Here is an 18033-nt window from a genome sequence, read left to right as displayed (position 1 = left end):
TTTCTTTTTTTTTCTTTTCGGCAGTCTACAGTAACCCCTTTTCTCCTGATGGGTTTTTAATACTGTTACGTCATCCACACACTGACCCATCTTTTTGGGGGGTGCCATTTTCAGCAGGAGAATTGAAGCATGGACTATTCATTATCAAGGTTTTAAAAGAAGCATACACAGTCCCCAATGGGACTTTGAATAGGGTTTGACATCATAAGTAATATCATGTAATACAGATATGGAGGATGTACTAATCTCCTTCTTTTTTAAAATCTTCCTTCTTCTTTTTTCTTTTTTAGTCTAATATAAGACATGCCTCAAAACCAATATGCAGTCTGCACTGTTGAAAGTGAAACTGGGTGATAACGAAACCTTGACATCATCCATCATCTCAATTACCTCCTCTGAAAAAAAACACACGATCTAATCAAGCGAAAACCAAAATTCAATGCGGTTTGGACTTCCCACAAGATGCCATGTGCCTTCCACACACAACACATGTCTGATCTTCAGACATCTGTATAGAAAGTGTACACAGTCGGTCAATCAATTTGTGAAGCTATCAATACGATAAACTTCTGTACGGCACTATTTACAGATAGAGATAATAGGTATCAATAGTACTAGTGCTATTCGACACAGTGTGAGGAATATAAAAATGACATGATGTACCATAGCGAACTTGAAATTGGCAAAAAAGAGAAAGAAAATAGTCGTAAGAAGAAAAGGCCAGAACTGTTGGTCTACATGACGTGTCTGAACTAAATAAATGAGGCGAAGAAACAAAACATGTAAGATAATAAACTGTTAAAGATAATAAACCATGACTTAGAATAATCATTACTCACAATAAACTTGTTACATGCGATCAGTTACAGAAAAATAAACCATTAACTACAATAATCCACTACAGCATACTTACCGTATATGCAGAGTAAATAAATCTTAATCTTACAATTACAAGAAGGAAATAAACAAAAAAATGCAGAAAAAACAAACTTAATACTAGCATGATCTAAATCTAGTGCTAAAAAAATGACTGCAAATATCGAATAATGAATAAATGACACAAATCACATGAGGAAAAGAAAAAGAAAAAGCGAACAATAAACTTTCATGACCAGCAAAAGTCATTCCTGTATCCTGTATCACAAAGAATATTTATCTACCGGTATAATCCGGACCACGTGAATACACATACATACGGCATCAATCACGATACACGCTTTGTGCAAAGGTTTGCACAGCTTTCATAGCAAAATACTCGTCTGGGAACTTGATGTGACCTCTTGAATAGATATCATGACAGAAATTGGAAAGAGAGCAACAACTCATATATGGGTCCCTTATCAAGAGCTCCCCCACCAAAGTCACATGCATGTTTAGTATTTGAACTCTCTTTCTCTTTCGTTTCTATTTTGTTTTTCATAAAAGATCTGGCTATTATGGCACATACATGTCCTTTGGTTTTCTTAATGGCCCTGCAAGCTATACCATCCATCTTGCAAGATCTTGCAGAGAAAAATGACTTTGAAACTGCAGCTCCTTCATCTGTGACCTGTAGGCAACTAATTATAGGATCTCTGCAGTACAGAAAAACATTCTTTGTAAACGTCATCATACTCTATTTCTAATCCTCCTATGTGTATGTGTATGCATGTGTAGTGTTGTGCCCTGTGCTTCAATCTATGAATAGGCATTCTATAAATTGATGGGTATTCCTTAACTTGATATGCAGAATGCACTCTATTTTCAATAATCTGTTTGCTTTGTGACAAAGATTAAAAACCTGATACAGTTAATCAACACTGTCATTCCTGGAATTGGTAGACACCTTGTTGGGGCAAGCCCTTGCTATTGAAAGAAACATATGTAATTATGCTACACATACATGTAGGCCTACCAGCTATGCTGGATTTCTGTATTTTTTGCGAGTTGCTATACTCAGGTTGACATAAATACATACAATGATAGCTGCTTCTCTGTAGCACACAGATAATTTCAAAAAAGCACTGATGATGGCTGACAAACAACCGTGCTCCATGCAAAGAATGACTTTTGATTTTTAGTGCCCAGTTGTAACAGCTGGTATTGTAATTTAAGCTGGCATGTTAATGCTCATAAAGCTACTGTCAGGAAAAACTGCAAATATAAGGGGAGAACTAGTGCCTATTTATTCATCGCAGGTTTTCCTGTGAAGGAAAAGTATTCTGACTGGTGCTACGCATGAGCATGAGCATTCGATCTCAAACAGGACTTCTGAGCCGAAATTCACATGGTATCACTACCAGCAATGTAGGTGATCTGAAGAATATTAGTGTTATGAAATCAAATTTCTGTAGAGTCATGCGAAGGTCTATCAATCTGTACTACCAGCAAGTCCCCCTGTAGACATCCTAATTTGCATGTGATGTCAGGTCTATTAAGTACCGTGGAGAAATATGCAAATCATCTAAGCCTACACATGACCTCAACTACTTCAAGTTTTTAGATTTGCTCTTTTTGTTTTGAGCCACAGGCCCAAATGGCAATTCCACATTAAGGTCCTGTGCAGAAGGAGTCCAAAGTCACCAAGAGTTGACAGAATCCCATTGGTACTCCGAGCTAATAATAGTCCATCTGAGATGCACTAGTCAATCACAAATGGAGAAAGAAAAACAACAACAAAAGACATAAACACATACCAACAAACATAAGGGTCACAAGGCCACTTTAAGAAACCCCTGGTCGCTAGCTGCACACCTCCAAAATCACCTTGGACCACCATCTGAAAGGCATTTTCAGTCGCACAAGGGGAGACAGAGACAATGAGACAAAAAAACAAAACCAACAACAGGAGCAATGTCTGGCGACTTTACACATGCCATAGCCTTGGTGGTGGTGGTGGTGGTGGTTACTAATTCCCAGCAGATGGCGGCCTTGACGGTTTGTTCCCTTCAATCTTTCACTTCTCTCAGTCCTTTTTCATTCTTGCTGCGTCAAGTTGGGCTACAACGACGATGACGATGACGACGACGATGATGTGGGAGGGATCTTACATCATCGGCTGCTGCGTCTGCATGGCCTCCTGTCCCTCGGCCTTGGGCTGCTCGATGCCTCCCATGTCGTAGATCTGGGTTTGGTGGATCGCCGAGGCGTGCTTCATCAGCTCCCAGGCAGTGATGGCTTCGTGTTGGCAGAATACACAGACCCAGCTCTGCGGCTCTGTGGAATGGGGGAAAAATGAAACAAAACAGCATCATGCAAAATTCAAGTTCATCTACCTATAACAAAAAAGACTTCATTAGATTAACATCTGAGGGCTGACACATGGAATATCATGATTTGCATGCGACTACCTGTATGATGGTTCTCTTGTTCAGTAATATACCTCTGTTAGGCAGCTACGCTCACCTGACTCCATTTCATATGTTGTAACAAAAGATCAAACCAAATGGGGGATCGGCATTTATTCATACAGATCCATTACTTTGAAATAAATTGTTATTAGTATTCAGGAAACACACAATAATGAAGTATTTGAAATTAAGCTAAAATTGCACCTTTCACTTTGGCATACAAATATCTGGTTATGTTCTACACTGTTTGTTTGTTGTGCAATGCTCCCTATTTGTATCACTTTCCATTTTCACTTCTTTGAAGAGCTTTGAGCTTTTATGTGGATATAGCAAGTAGCCATTATCATCATCAGTATTACAAATGTCGTGATGATTTAATTTCTGCTTCTCTGGCATGCCACTGCATTTTAACAGGCTCTATCTGCCTGGACTGTTGCTCCCTGGCAATCCTGGCATAATCTGCAGCTCATGTTTTCTGTAACTTGATTAAATTTTTTCTCAAACTATCAAATGAATTTTAATCTGAACTGAACTCCATCAATGTCAACAGGAAATCACAGGCCCCAAGTCATAGAGAACCATATCAGTACTTCTTTGTGTATTTAAATCCGCATACAAACCGGAGGCGGATCCCGGAATTCCGTAAAGGGGAGGCATCTTCACAAAATTAAAGGGGGCACATGCACCACCGACCCCCCCCCCCATTTTTTTCTTTTTCTTTTTTGTTTTAACAAAAAAATTAATAGGGGGCGCGTGCCCGGTGCGCCCCCCTCTGTATCCGCCACTGCAAACATTGCACACATTTGTATGCGTACACTTTGCAGTACATCATGTGCAGTGGCATGATCAATGTCACCTTTATGAAAAATGCAACTAGACTCTGGATTCCCGAGCGTGGCCTCATATTCACGTTTGACTGCATGACACAAATAACAAAGCTTTTGGCAGAGAGGCCTCTGCTCTAATATTGGGTAAACACAGTCATGCCAATATATTATCCCCTCTGGTGTGAGGCAGGAACAGTCTTGAGCAGAGGCTAAGCCAGAACTCACAAATGCACAACAAGGCTACTTTCACTATCTCTTCCTCTCTTCTCGTCTGCTCTTTGATTTTATCTTTTTTTTTTGAGGGGGGGGGGGGGGGGGGGGTGGGGGATGATTTTCAGGCAAGTATTTTGATGAATGTGATATTGTTCCTGTCTGGGTAACAATGTCCATCAGATTTAACTTTGGGTTGGCTAATTTGTCTTTTTCCTAGGTAAAAGCTGCTAGGAGCACTACAAGCTGCATGGCATCTGCCTTCTTCATTTGTCCACGTCAGTATCACTAGGAGTATCATCACTGCTAGAGGAAAAACTACATCCAAAACCTACCGTCCCCACTCTTTGTGAGCCTGTGCCTCTTCTTCTGAGATGTAGGGCCTTTGGCTGGAATGGTGGGCAGAGTGGAAGGATCGACGTACGCTCTGTCAGCAAAAACAAAACAAAACAAAACAAAACAAAATAAAACAAAGCTATTACAACAGAGAGAATGAAAATTTGTGGAAGAGCCAGAATTCCTGTCCTTTCAAGTTTACTACACTACACATTGTCTCAATTTGTCACTTATGGCTGAGGATTATCATTATCAATTCTACGGCAAAATCCTAGTCTGCCAGGGCAGTGAAGAGTCAACTTAGGGACCATGACCCATAGACCTTATCACTCAAGTGTATCAGGGCGTCGTTGTTGTTGTTATTGTTTTTTTTTTTTTGGTATGTGACCATTTCACCAGGATTTTTCCCTCACCTCAATGAGAGAAGTTAAGTGGGTTATTTGATGTGCACAGGATACGGCTTTCTAACGGATGGGACCAACAGCTTCAAGTCTCCACAAAAAGACCTTGCAAAGAGGATATCAAAGTGCTATGCCAAAGGGTACAACTGCTGGGCTGGGAATCAAACCTCACGCATGAATGGATATGCAAGGAAAGCTCGAAGTCTACCCATGTGGTCTTAACCACTCCACTACCACAGCTTATGAGACTACGCCTCCATGAATTCAAACAACTCCCCAAGATGAACACTGTCACAAGCATTAAGTCATTGCATTTCCTCTCATACCAATTTGCACCGTGAAATCGCATTGATCTCTAAATCCCTGTAGCACATCACCAATCATTCTTTGATACTCACACATATCCGCAGTCGTGGTTAACTTTCTTGAAACCCTTTGGTCTGTTCATGTCTGGATCACTCGCAAGGTATAAATCTGCCAAGAAAGAATAAGGGATTTGTGAGGGCATGTTTCCAATGAAAATACCCAACATTTGTATGCATCCATGATTTACTGCACAGAAGTCTCTAGATAAATAGCAACACCTCTTGTAACGAACATGAAAACAAAACAGCAGGCAAGCACCTGTCAGGGAGTAATACATACAGCATGACATGAAAATCTATGGCCCGTATTCTACTGTAGACCAAGGTTTAAACCCATTTTAGACTCACCTATGGTTTAGCTAGACCCGAGGTTTAATTTTGTATTCTGCTAGCGAGGTTTAGTTAAACCCAAGTCTATTTCGGGTTTAAATTAAACCCGAAATAGTCTTGGGTCAAGCCACCATGGTGCCCTCTATGGAAGAAGAAATTCTCCCTCTCTGAGTACTTTTCTCTCCACAAATCCACTTCAATTTATTATTGGCAGTGTATCAGCCACATGAGCGTGACTTTCTTGGATTTTGAATAGTTTTTACGGGTATTTATGTCGAATAAGGGCATGCTGTATTTTTGCTTGCGACGACTCGTGAAGCACTGTACATTACTGTACAGTTTGTGTACGTGTGCGACGCACATCACAGGATACATGGTAAGCGTACTAGTATATAGCGTAGCGCTATTATATTCCTGGCCTGGCTAGCTAGCTTTGAATGGTCAGTAGTACCAGCAGAGCCGCCGCGCCGGCCGGCGGCACGGTTGCTGTGTGCGCTGGATGGGACATGGCTTTTTATGTCGATTGAATCGTGAGTTCGGAATGGATTGGCGATTGATCAAACCAGGACTTTGAGGTAGGAAATTGAATAAAAGCTTTTCTCTTAAGATTGTCAGTTTATAAAAATGGAAACCATTCTAAAATTTAGAAATAGATCTAGTTCTACTATCAACCCTGTCTCGATATTAGAAGTAAATTTAACGTTAGATTTTACCTACCGACTGTACCGTACCACACTAACCTAACTTTTAATAGATCTAACGTTAGTCCTAACGTTACAATAATGTACTCTTGCTACTACAGTATTCGAATAGGTTCTACTATATATAAACGTTAGTAGGACCCTACTCCTACTAACTAACAAGGTTAGTCCTAACGTTAGTCCTACGATCGATCTAGGTTCTCGATCTAACAACATTACAGTTAGTCTATCTATGCCAAATCGACCTCAGGCTCTACCCTCTAGTCCTACATTGAGTTCTTGGTCTAGTCTTCAGGTTATTTTCATCGTAAAGCTTATCTAGACTAACGTATTAACTGTAGTACAGGTAGTAGACGTAGTAGTAGGCGTATCTCGTGTGTACTCGCGTGTGGCCAGCAAGCTAGCTGCTGTATCCAGCCAGCCACTCGTTTTGTGCCATTGGCATTGATCTGTGTGCTGGTACCCTTACCAGTCATCGTTAGACTCGATTTAAACTCGAAATAAACCTCCTCCAGGGTAGGTTTAATTTAAACCCAATTTAGACCACAGCTGGACTTAGTAGAATACAAATTAAACCTGGGTTTAAACCTGGGTCTAAACTGGTGGTTTAAACTCAGGTTTAAACCCCCAAAACCCACTTTAGACCCAGGCGTGGGTTTAAACTCGGGTCTAAGTTTTTAGCAGAATACGGGCCCATATGTTTTATTTTTTCTACTAACAACATGAAACATTCAGAAAGAAGATGACAGTTTTATATACAAGGATATGAAGTACATGTACATGGTATATCATGATGTGGTAAAAAGGAATCTTGATATGAAACCTCTATAGTTAGAATTTCAAATGACATGTAATGTTGTAAACACATGATGATATAAAATCCACAGTCATAACACAATATACTCTCAATAATTATACCTCTCCATTTAGTTGTGGTCAATTTAAGCTTATCTAAAAAATGCTAAAAGAAAATTGAAACATCTCTTTGACCTGTAGCACTTCAATTACTCATGAAACTTAAAACTAGAAATATCACTTAAGGTGATTAATACCCCCGCCCCGTGACGACAGTCTTACCCAAGGAATGATCTTTCCTTGATCTTCTGCCATTTAAATGCCGTTACCATGGCAACGCAGCTTCCGACACGTCCGAAAAATATGTCTTGCACATCTTCCCACCAAGACTATTGTGTGTGCCACATTTCATAAGCTTTTGTCAAAAACTGAGTAAGTAGTTCAATCCACAAGATCTTTCCTTGATCTTCCACCATTAATATGCCGTTACCATGGCAACGCAGCTTCCGACACGTCCCAAAAATATGTCTCGCACATCTTCCCACCAAGACCAATGTGTGTGCCACATTTCATGAGCTTCAGTCGAATACAGAGGAAGTAGTTCAATCCGCAAGATCTTTCCTTGATCTTCTGCCATTTATATGCCATTACCATGGCAACGCAGCTTCCGACACGTCTGAAAAATATGTCTTCCACATCTTCCCACCAAGATCAAGGTGTGTGCCACATTTCATAAGCTTTGGTCAAAAAACTGAGGAAGTAGTTAAATCCGCAAGATCTTTCCTTGATCTTCTGCCATTAATATGCCGTTACCATGGCAACATACTTTCAGGTACTGTCAAAAAATGCGTCTTGCACATCTACAACCAAAGGCACACATCTGTACCAAGTTTCATGGAAATTGGGCAAAAACTGAGGAAGTAGTTTGCAACACAAAATTTTCCATCATTTTGGCTCATAATATGTGAGCTGTTACCATGGCAACATACTTTTTGTCACTGTCAAGAAATGCGTCATGCTGACCTATATCCTAAGACAAACATTCAATATGAATTCCATGAGAATTGGAAGAACACTGATGAAGCAGTTTTGCCATGAAGCATTTTGCCCTATATTTTACCAATAACATGCCGTTACCATGGCAACGCACTTTTTGCCACTGCGGAAATATGTGTCTTGCACATTAACATATTCAGACGAACATCTGTACCTAATTTCATAAAAATTGATCAAAAACTGTGGGAGGAGTTCGCGACGCAAGATTTGTACTCATTTTTGCCCATAATATGCCGTTACCATGGCAACGTACTTTTGGGTACTGTCAAAAAAAACGTCTTGCACATCTACAACCCAAGGTACACATCTGTGCCAAGTTTTATGGGAATCGGTTGAAAACTGAGGAAGTAGTTCGCGACGCAAGATTTGCAACGGACCGACCGACTGCCCGACCGCCCGACCGTCCGCTGATTCCTATATACCCCCTTCAAACTTCGTTTGGCAGGGGTATAAAAATGCAGTTTAAGCTATGCTGGTACCTATGACTAAAAAGTGAGAGGAAAAAAGAATGAGTGGATGTTTCCATGACTTGCAGAAAGAGAGCAAATTCTTAAAGGGACTGTACAGTACTAGTTGAGGTGAGGATTCAGATTTATGACGTTTTTCTCTTTTTTTTTTGGTGAGATAATGAGAAACCTCTTATAGTTGTATGAAATATAAAAGAACATGTAATTTCAAGGATTCAAGGTTTATTTGACGAACATTGGCCTTGAAAATGGCTGAGATATCCAAAAAAGCGATCCTAATACTAAGATTGACAAGCCACAGCTTTTATTAGGATTTCTTTGTTTTTCCTTGTTTTTAGATATCTCAGTCATTTCAAAACTGATTTATATCAAATAAACTTATGATTCCCCTTAGAATTGTATGCTCTTTAACATTTCACAGAGTGGGTTCTAAATATCTCGCAAAACTTTACAGGCTGAATCCTCACCTCAACCAGTACTGTACAATCCCTTTTAAAGGCTTTCAAAAAAAAACTCACCCAGTGGTTGATTCTTGACCAGTCTTCCCTGCTCACCCCGAATAGCATTCTTGGCCTGCTCACAGGTCTCAAACTGCACAAAGCCGAACCCGCTGTGGATGGAGATACCGCGGATGCGGCCGTACTTCATGAATGTCTCCATCACCAGCTCCATGATGTTCTTCCGGTCCTCCTTGCGCGTGTACGTGTTGAGGTTGCCGACGAAGACGCGCGACGCCTTGGCCGTGGGGGACATGTCGTTGGTGTAGTTGCTGACGGCGGGGTACTTGTTGTAGTTCATCCCGCTCCCCATGTTGTGGTGTGGCCCCATGTTGGGCATTCCCATCCCCAGCCCCATCCCCATGCCCCCCATCCCCATCCCCATTCCCATGCCCATTCCGTGGGGTCCGCCTGGGTGGGGCCCATGATGGTGGCTCTGGTGCCCGCCATGGTGGCCGTAGCCCGAGTTGTAGTTGCGATGCATAGCTGACAGAAGGGAAGGAACAGACGTGGCTTAGGCTTTGCACTCCTGGGAAGAAAAAACAACAATTAAATGTGGGGGTAAAATCAGCAAAATATGGAGTATACAGGTATTGTATATTGTTACAATTAGCCATTAGTAATAAGCTATTGTTACAATAACATCAACACATTGATTGTATTGCATTAATGCACACTATGTTGACAATACATGAGAACAACAAGTTCAGAGACTTCAACCCCGAGCACCTTCTTATCTGGAGATTCTCCCGCCTGAAACCCCTAGCAAACGGGAGACTCCAACTTGATGTGCGCGAAGCACAAGTTCCTTGTGGCCGGGGTCCAGCTCTAGAGTTCTAGATGCTATCTCATGCTATCTAAGGTTTATTTTCCAACATACGATGACACTAAGTAAGAAATCATTTCAAGCGGGAGAAATTAAATCTCAAGCGGGAGAACAGGAGATTTTGCACAAATGGGCTTTCAGCGGGAGAGTTGGAGTCTTTGCAAGTTGTTTGCAATGAATGAGTGGTTAAAGTTTTCTGACAAATTTCTTAGAATCACTGGTTGCCGCGTAAGGTTACTATCATGCTTCTACTCAATCTCTCTGTATACGGTGAATATTTCGTGAGGTTTTTATTTTTGCGAATTTCGTGAGTCAGGTGCTATTCGCGAATTTAGAGACAAACAAAAATATCAACTCTGATCGTGATATGAATGTGATGCACACATATACCTTTCTCCATTCAGTACTTTACTCCGTGATCGCAAAATCGTCGGAAGTCCCGATTCACAAAAATTTAGACTCGCTAAATACACAGAGACTCCAACTCTCTCGTTTTCGACGGGAGATCTCCCGCCGAAAGCCCATTTTTGCACAATCTCCCGTTCTCCCGTTTGAGATTTGATTTCTCCCACCCTGGCTCTGTGTCTCCTGGTGGAAAGGATTTCTTACTTATTTCTATCGTATGTTGAAAAAATAAGCCTTAGATAGCACCAGAGAACATCTAGAATCCTAGGAACTTCGCACTTCGCACACATCAACTTGGAGTCTCCCGTTTGCTAGGGGTTTCGGGCGGGAGAATCTCCAGATCAGAGGGTGCTTGGGGTTGGAGTCTCTGAATACATAATGCTGTATACAGTATCCTTCCCTATCACTTTCACCCTGTCACACTCTATGTCATTTTCATACATGTAATATGTGTGCCATTTTTTAAAACTTGCACATGTAGATTTGGATTTGGCAAAAATAACTTTCGTTGGAAATATATCACTGGTTGAGAGTCTCTGCTAAATTTAAATTGATAACCAGGAAACATGGAAGACAAAATGGCACTTGTTTGCAATAAAATGAAAAAAAAAAAGAAGAATGTGAATTGTAACATACTGTGATCTTCTTCTTGTATGGGACATGCAATGCAATGATTAAATTTCCTATCTCTGTATACTATGGCCAATGAGACATGACTTGGCTCATACCTGCCCTATAATCTCAAAACAACAAAGTCCACTTAATCCATAAATCACTCTCTTCCTCTGAATAATGAATATACATTTTTTTTTTGATTGATTGATGGCTTCATTTCCTTCCATTTTGAATTTATTTTCTTCATTTATTGTAATAGGAGTACCTGAGAAATTGCTTTTGCTAGAAAACTGTCCTCATTTGTAATAGGTATTAGCATCTTGACATGAACTGTGGATTTTTCACTCGGACAAAGTACAACAGTCATTTGGCAGCTCTCACACAAGCAAATAATTCATTTTGACACATTAATAACCAAGAATCAGATCACACTCTCTGTTTTCATAATCAAAATTATGATTCACCACTCTATGTTCAGTTAGCTATTCAGCACCAAATCAGAACGGATCAAGTGTCACTGACATCAGACCTAAATAAGAAAATACTAAGTGGAATTTTACGGTTCCACATTTTCCAGGGGCGGATCCAGGAATTCCGTAAAGAGGAGGCGCCTTTACAAAATTAAAGGGGTGCACACGCCCCCCCATTTTTTTTGTTTTATTTCTTTTGTTTTAACAAAAAATAAAATGGGAGAGCGTGACCAGTGCGCCCCCCCCCCCCCCCCCCCCCCCCCCCCCCCCCTTGATCCACCACTGTTTTCAGGAAACTATAATACTGGTCACGACCACACATATGAATTCATTAAATGAGGATACCGGGTACTCATTTCAGGAGGATGTAACTCATTCTTTTTAATACTACATCTAACAATGACATTTCATGAAGATTTGTGTACAGGGTCAATGGCAAGCAGCCTTCCCACTGCACATATTGCAAGAGGAGAAAGCACAGTATACAATTTTTCAAGGGCCACGGTTAAAACTAACTTATCAGAGATGATTTAGGTACAGTTTTGTCATTTATGTTCAAATCACCTATGTAAGGCAAAGATAGCACAAGAGAGCATCTGTAATTGAAGATCTTCCCGGGCCCTCCAGCAGACACTGGACCCCAGCCACAAGGGGCACTGTGCTGTGCTTCATACTCATGATGTACACACTATGCACACATACATTGCACTGTGCTGCTCATGTCTGTGTAATCAGAGTCTCTAGTTTGCTACGGGGTCCAGGGAGGAGAATCTCCAGTTTAAAGCCACTGTTTACCATTGGGACCAGTGATTACAGAAATGTTGGGAGTTATCGCATTTGATGCATAGTATAGTTAAGTTGTATCACAAAACATCCTACCAAATAGAAGTTTTGCAATAAAGCCACAAATACAATATATTTTGTACACAGATATCACTAATTTTCTAAATAAACCATAACTGTAGATGCCGCAGAGCTACCAAGTCTCACGCATTGTGAGTGAGACTCAAGCATTTAGGGTCTGTCTCACGATCTCACGCATGACATCCATTTTTCTCACGCATTGGGAGCATAGCTTAAAGAATTAAAGTGAGAGTTGCAATTGAAGGCATGTTTCCCTTTTGTCTTTCAAAATAAGTAAAAACTAGTCATTTAAGTATATGCTTCAGCTTGCACCATTAAGAGCTAAAAATTGAAAGAAGCTCCCTTCTGTGGGAGGGCGGACACCCCCCTTCCACACCCTCCCCTCGCTCAGTCGCTTCGCTCCCTCGCTCACACACATGCGCGCGCGCCAAGATGCCGAGTCATGAAAATCTCACTCATAAAAATTTTTTGAACTTGGCATCTATGAGATAGATTAATTTTGAAACGATTTGCTAAAACCACTGTTCACATTTTGCATAATTAGCATGCAGTTACTTAACATTGATTATACTGATTAACATTTTTACATTGGGTGTTTCTATACCTAACTCACATTTTAGAACTATTTTGAAGCACTGAAGCCGTTTTTTTTTTCCTTTTTTTTTCACCTGTCTGCAAATGGTAATTAGTGGCTTTAACCCGTTGAGGAGGAGTCCCCGAGTATACTCGGTAGTGTCTTTGGAAAATGCGTGTTGTAGCAAAATCAACCCATCCTCAACAGTTACGAGATGCTTGGGGCTGGAGTCTCTGCATTTCAATGTCAATAAAGAGCATGAAACTTCCCTAATCTTTTCATTGCCACGTGGTCCTTACTGACTGTATGGTATCACTGAATGGCAAGTTCATTAAAAAGAAAAGAATTGAGGTTTGGGGAACTCCCTACATCACACATCCATACCTTTGGTGTAAGAGGATATGTCTCTACACCACATAGACATGGGACCATAATTATATGCTAAGCTTTCCTAATAAGAGGTCATCGTTGTAAGTCCAATGTTCAATTGACTATAGAGAGATAGACTGAACGAAATGAAAGTGAAATATATTAACTGAAAGTTACGGGCACAGCCACACAGGGAACAGCAAAGGCATTTTTCTCCATGTCCTCAATTGTGCAATCATGTGACTGTTCAATGTGTAATAAGATTGCGGTTGCCCTTCATTGACTTTCACTTGAATAACTCAATAGTAGGATAGCAGTAATATCCTGCAGTTAGATCCTTTACAACACTAAGCATTATGTCTGAATCAGGGAAGTGGTAAAAGGCATTTAGTTGTAGGACCTACATGTCTGGGTAATAATCAAAACACAAACACACACACACACACACACAAACACACACACACACACACACACACACACACACACACTGTCATAATGCTCCACAGTATCAGTATCTACATGGAGGTGAAGAATAATATTTGCTCAGACTTTATCTGCAAAGGTCACTGACCTCTTGTTTCAATAGATTTAAAAAAAAAGAATATATAAAACACAGAACAAATAATCACTGACAAAATGATACGGACACAAACCATGTTTGACATATCCCTTTTGAGCACCTGATCTATTGACATCACTCAAAAATTAGCAAAATCTGTAACTGGGGAACCCATTTGGCGAGGTTCAAATTTTCCTCTTTTTTTTTCCTTCTCCAGATTGTTGCAATATACATTTGTTAAGCACTCACATTCTTGTCTTTCTTTGAGTTTGGCTGTCATTAAAATCAAGAATATTAACAAATTCTGCATCACATGTTCCTGGTACCTGTTATTACCTGGATAACATTATTCTTCTAGAGCACTGTAAACAAGCATGCACAATCAAAATTAAAAGAGAGAGAGAGGAAAAAAAAGTCACGCATCAATGTTTCCATTTTTTTGTTGTTGATGCATCAAAAATTACCCAACATCATTTAACGATATTCATCTTGTTTGTTTTGTTTTCAGGTTGTTGTTTGCCTTTTTTTTTTTGGGGGGGGGGTGGTGAAAACTGTGCAACCTCTAAAAAGATAAATCATTCACAGAGAACCACAGTACACAGATGAACAACACAACTTAAATTCATACAAACACAACAGCTCAGAAGTATGGAAAAAAAAAAACCATGAAAGTAATGATGAAAGAAGAATTACAAATTAAAAAATACATTTTAGGTCATCAATTTGACACAAATGACAAGGGATGTACAGGATTATCAATAAATGCCTTGCCACGGATGTCTTCAAATGTATGAAAACAAATATGCAATTCAGTATTTAGGTAGCATATAATGAGAATATACATTATATTTTTTGTCAAATAAACAAAAAAAGTATAGGAAAAATACAAATGAAAGGAAAAAATGTGGTGAAGAATAAAGTACTCACCAAAAACAGCAAAAAATGCAGCAGCCTTTCAATAAATTACCATCTCTGGAAAAAAGGAAGAAATAAAAGAAAAATAAATACAAAAGAACAAAAAATATTTGAGCTACTTAAAATGAGAGCATGAATAATAACAAAAAATAACAAGATCCTCACAACGTAAGTGTCAATCTTTTCAAAAAGTATACAATAATAGGGCATATTCATGAAGTGCACCATTAAACACAACATTAAATGAACATTAAATGGGGGCAAGGTTGTTTGCACACACATTTGTGACATACAATCATACACTTCACACAGACAATGCAATTATTATATATAACAGCCAAATTTATGCTTCATTATCTAGTCTACACAATACTAGGTTGATTTATTTGTTTCATTCTTTCAACTGTACAAATGAAGAAAGTGACACAGATAAATGGTGTGTGTGGCAAACTTTTTTATTCATTTTCACGAGAACAAACAATAATTCACGGTAAGGAATTGAAAGACTCCAGGCATTATGGCTTGAAAGAACATTGTAGAACTTTTCTGTGTGAAACTAAGTCTCTGGTTTAACCCACATTTCAGTAATTTATACATATATCAATAAATTCATATTACATGCAAATAACTCTAATGGAAAACAAACTTCTTCCACATGATAAAGTGTTGAAAGAACGAATATCGTTAGTATCAAGATAGGTAACTACAACTTACATGTAGACATTACATTATATGCCTCTGAGCATTTTGCAAACATCCATCAACAAATGATTGAAAATTTTCCATGCAGATTTTTTTTTTTCACTGCTCTTTATTTGATTAAAATCAAATGGAATTTGAAATATCAAGGGTATCAATCCTGATGCTAAATAGCACTGATCATTCATAAAACTGCTAAATTACGTGTAGTTCTCATAATTCATCAGTTCATATAGGACAAATGCAAGTTGCTTGCATACATGCAATCAATATGCATTTGAAGCGCAAACTTGACCATGACTGCTTCTACACCGTAGGTAGCTAGGCCCATAGTATGGAGTTTCCATTTTGTTAAGTAAGCCACCCACAATTCGACCATAACACCGACAAAAATTTGACCGCCAGCTACATGTAAAACCTATGCTTTTGCGCGCGGTTGAATTTTGGCATGGGAGGTTGAATTTGGTGCTTTTTTTTATTTTAAACATGTTGAAGCCAGCATCATCAAGATCATCTCATAGTTTAGCTTATCTGAATTAAGTTGTAAACACTCAGGAATTAAATAGGCTGCACTAGGCTGTTAATACAACAGGACACATTACTATGGGATTACCTAACATGTGATGTAATGCATCACTAAGAATTATCAATAAAAGATGTAACTAGAAAAGCACTCTGAGAGCAAGCGCCGCAGACCTCCGCCAAGCAGCTTGTACTTTCCACTGATGATCTAGCCTGCTGCCCGGGTGGTATTTTCCATCCCCAATTAGCAATAACACCCTCTGTAGCTCAATAACAGAGACAGCTTCATAAATACAGCCCGGTATATTTTGGATGATTTGCACCAAGATCGCAATGCAGATAATATGCATGGGCGGTTGCAAAATCAAAGGGAACATTTCCCGTTGGCTCTCTGAAGTGCCTGTCAGCAGTACCAAGCGTGAGTACTGCATGTAAAAGCATGAAGAGCGCATTTACACGCAAGCTATATTTGGACACGATGCGCGTGACAGACAGGCCAGTGGGCGGGGCAATGAACCTCATTATAAACCAGCGGCGGTGCCAGAGTTGCCTTGTCCTTTTTTCGTGGGCTTCTGCAGATAGTGAACACAAGAGGGAGACGTAAAAGGATACTGACACAAAAAAGGAAAAGAGCCTTGGCCTTGTCCACCCATGATCTAGATCTTGCTCTTCCATAGAGATTAGTGATTTCCACCCATACGTATGTGTGCATGCTGAAAAATTGCCCAATTTCCCAAGAAAGAAGCCTTTGTTGCGTCATAAACCATCAGCTGCGTGGCGCGCCTTGCCCTAGCAGAAACTAGAGTATGCACTAGTCTTTAGTGCGCGTATGAAAACCTAAAAAATGTGCAGCTTGAACTCCCAAGTTCATTGACCCTACCTGCCAAAATATCGAAAAACCTTCATACAATCCATAAAAATTTCTGGATCACTACCAAAAATCAATCATGATCTGTTTCTTGTGTCATTCTCGACCTTTCCTGCAAGTTTCATCCAAATCCGTGCACAACTTCTTGAGTTATTATGTACATGGACAAACAAACAGAAATGAAAACATAACCTCCTCCCTTGGTGGAGGTAATAATTCAATATACTCTTAAGTGTAGCATTTTATTGGCCAGTGCAATAACAATATCACTGACACTGACACTGCACTGTGACTGTTTAAGACTCGTGCAGTTGAATAAAAAAGTTCCACTAGAATCTCTAACACTACTCAGTTTATATCAGTTTAATGACATTATCATATGAGACAATCGAATAACCAAATTCAAACCGGACTGGCTTAGCTGTGGCACATTATCAATTTGCTTCATGAGAATGTAAACAAAAACATAGCATGACATTTCAATATAATAGACCCTACGTGAAATTTGCACGTTGCTAACATCACATCGAACAAAACGTTCGGGACTACTACTAAGTTGTACCATTCTATACGTCATTTAGCATGCAACTTCAAAACTGAAACGCATGAATTCTCTAACACTCCAAAAGTATCTTATTTTCAACAATCTCAAAAGATACAATCTTACAAACTATGTGCACGTACATGTTTCTGAAATGGATCAATGGAGGATCTTCGTTTCCTGGCAGATTTTAGAGAATAATAACCCACGTGTAACGTCCACCTGGCTTCTTCGTAGACGGAACTAGACACATAATTATCGCTCTCTCTTTTTTTTTTTTTTTTTTTTTTGATAGAGGTAAAGGTCGGGCGAGCTCGCAGTGCATCATGTGCAGTATGTGAGAGATCGATTGAGTAGACAGCAGCAAGCTCGCCGAGCGAGGAGAGGGAGTGAGAGAAAGACAGAACGATAATATGAAAAAAAGAAAGAAAGAAAGAAAGAAAGAAAGAAAGAAAGAAAGAAAGAAAGAAAGAAAGAAAGAAAGAAAGAAAG

General features: G+C 39.6%; 1 protein-coding gene across 3 annotated transcripts; it reads right to left on the bottom strand.

The window, feature by feature from the left end:
• Window positions 1-2056: 2056 nt before the first annotated feature.
• On the bottom strand, window positions 2057-17780 carry LOC139713688 (heterogeneous nuclear ribonucleoprotein C-like 1). 3 transcript variants are annotated; one of them, XM_071625393.1, is made up of 7 exons: window positions 17685-17747; window positions 16650-16704; window positions 14924-14968; window positions 9336-9843; window positions 5502-5577; window positions 4702-4793; window positions 2057-3195 (listed from the first exon to the last, which is right to left on the bottom strand). In XM_071625393.1, the coding sequence occupies exons 4-7, from the start codon at window positions 9796-9798 to the stop codon at window positions 3026-3028; spliced, it is 801 nt and encodes a 266-aa protein (XP_071481494.1). In that variant the 5' UTR covers window positions 9799-9843; window positions 14924-14968; window positions 16650-16704; window positions 17685-17747; the 3' UTR covers window positions 2057-3025. The 3 variants fall into 3 exon arrangements, with proteins under 3 accessions (XP_071481494.1, XP_071481493.1, XP_071481495.1); XM_071625392.1 differs by lacking the exon at window positions 16650-16704 and having other exon boundaries at window positions 17685-17780; XM_071625394.1 differs by lacking the exon at window positions 17685-17747 and having other exon boundaries at window positions 16650-17113.
• Window positions 17781-18033: the final 253 nt, after the last annotated feature.

This window comes from Diadema antillarum, unplaced genomic scaffold (genome assembly GCF_040938485.1).
Source record: "Diadema antillarum isolate AM-2024a unplaced genomic scaffold, OU_Dant_1.0 seq00002031_RagTag, whole genome shotgun sequence".
NCBI classification, from domain to species: domain Eukaryota; kingdom Metazoa; phylum Echinodermata; class Echinoidea; order Diadematoida; family Diadematidae; genus Diadema; species Diadema antillarum.
The sequence above is the reverse complement of the archived record's forward strand: the minus strand, read 5'-3'. Positions and strand labels throughout refer to the sequence as shown.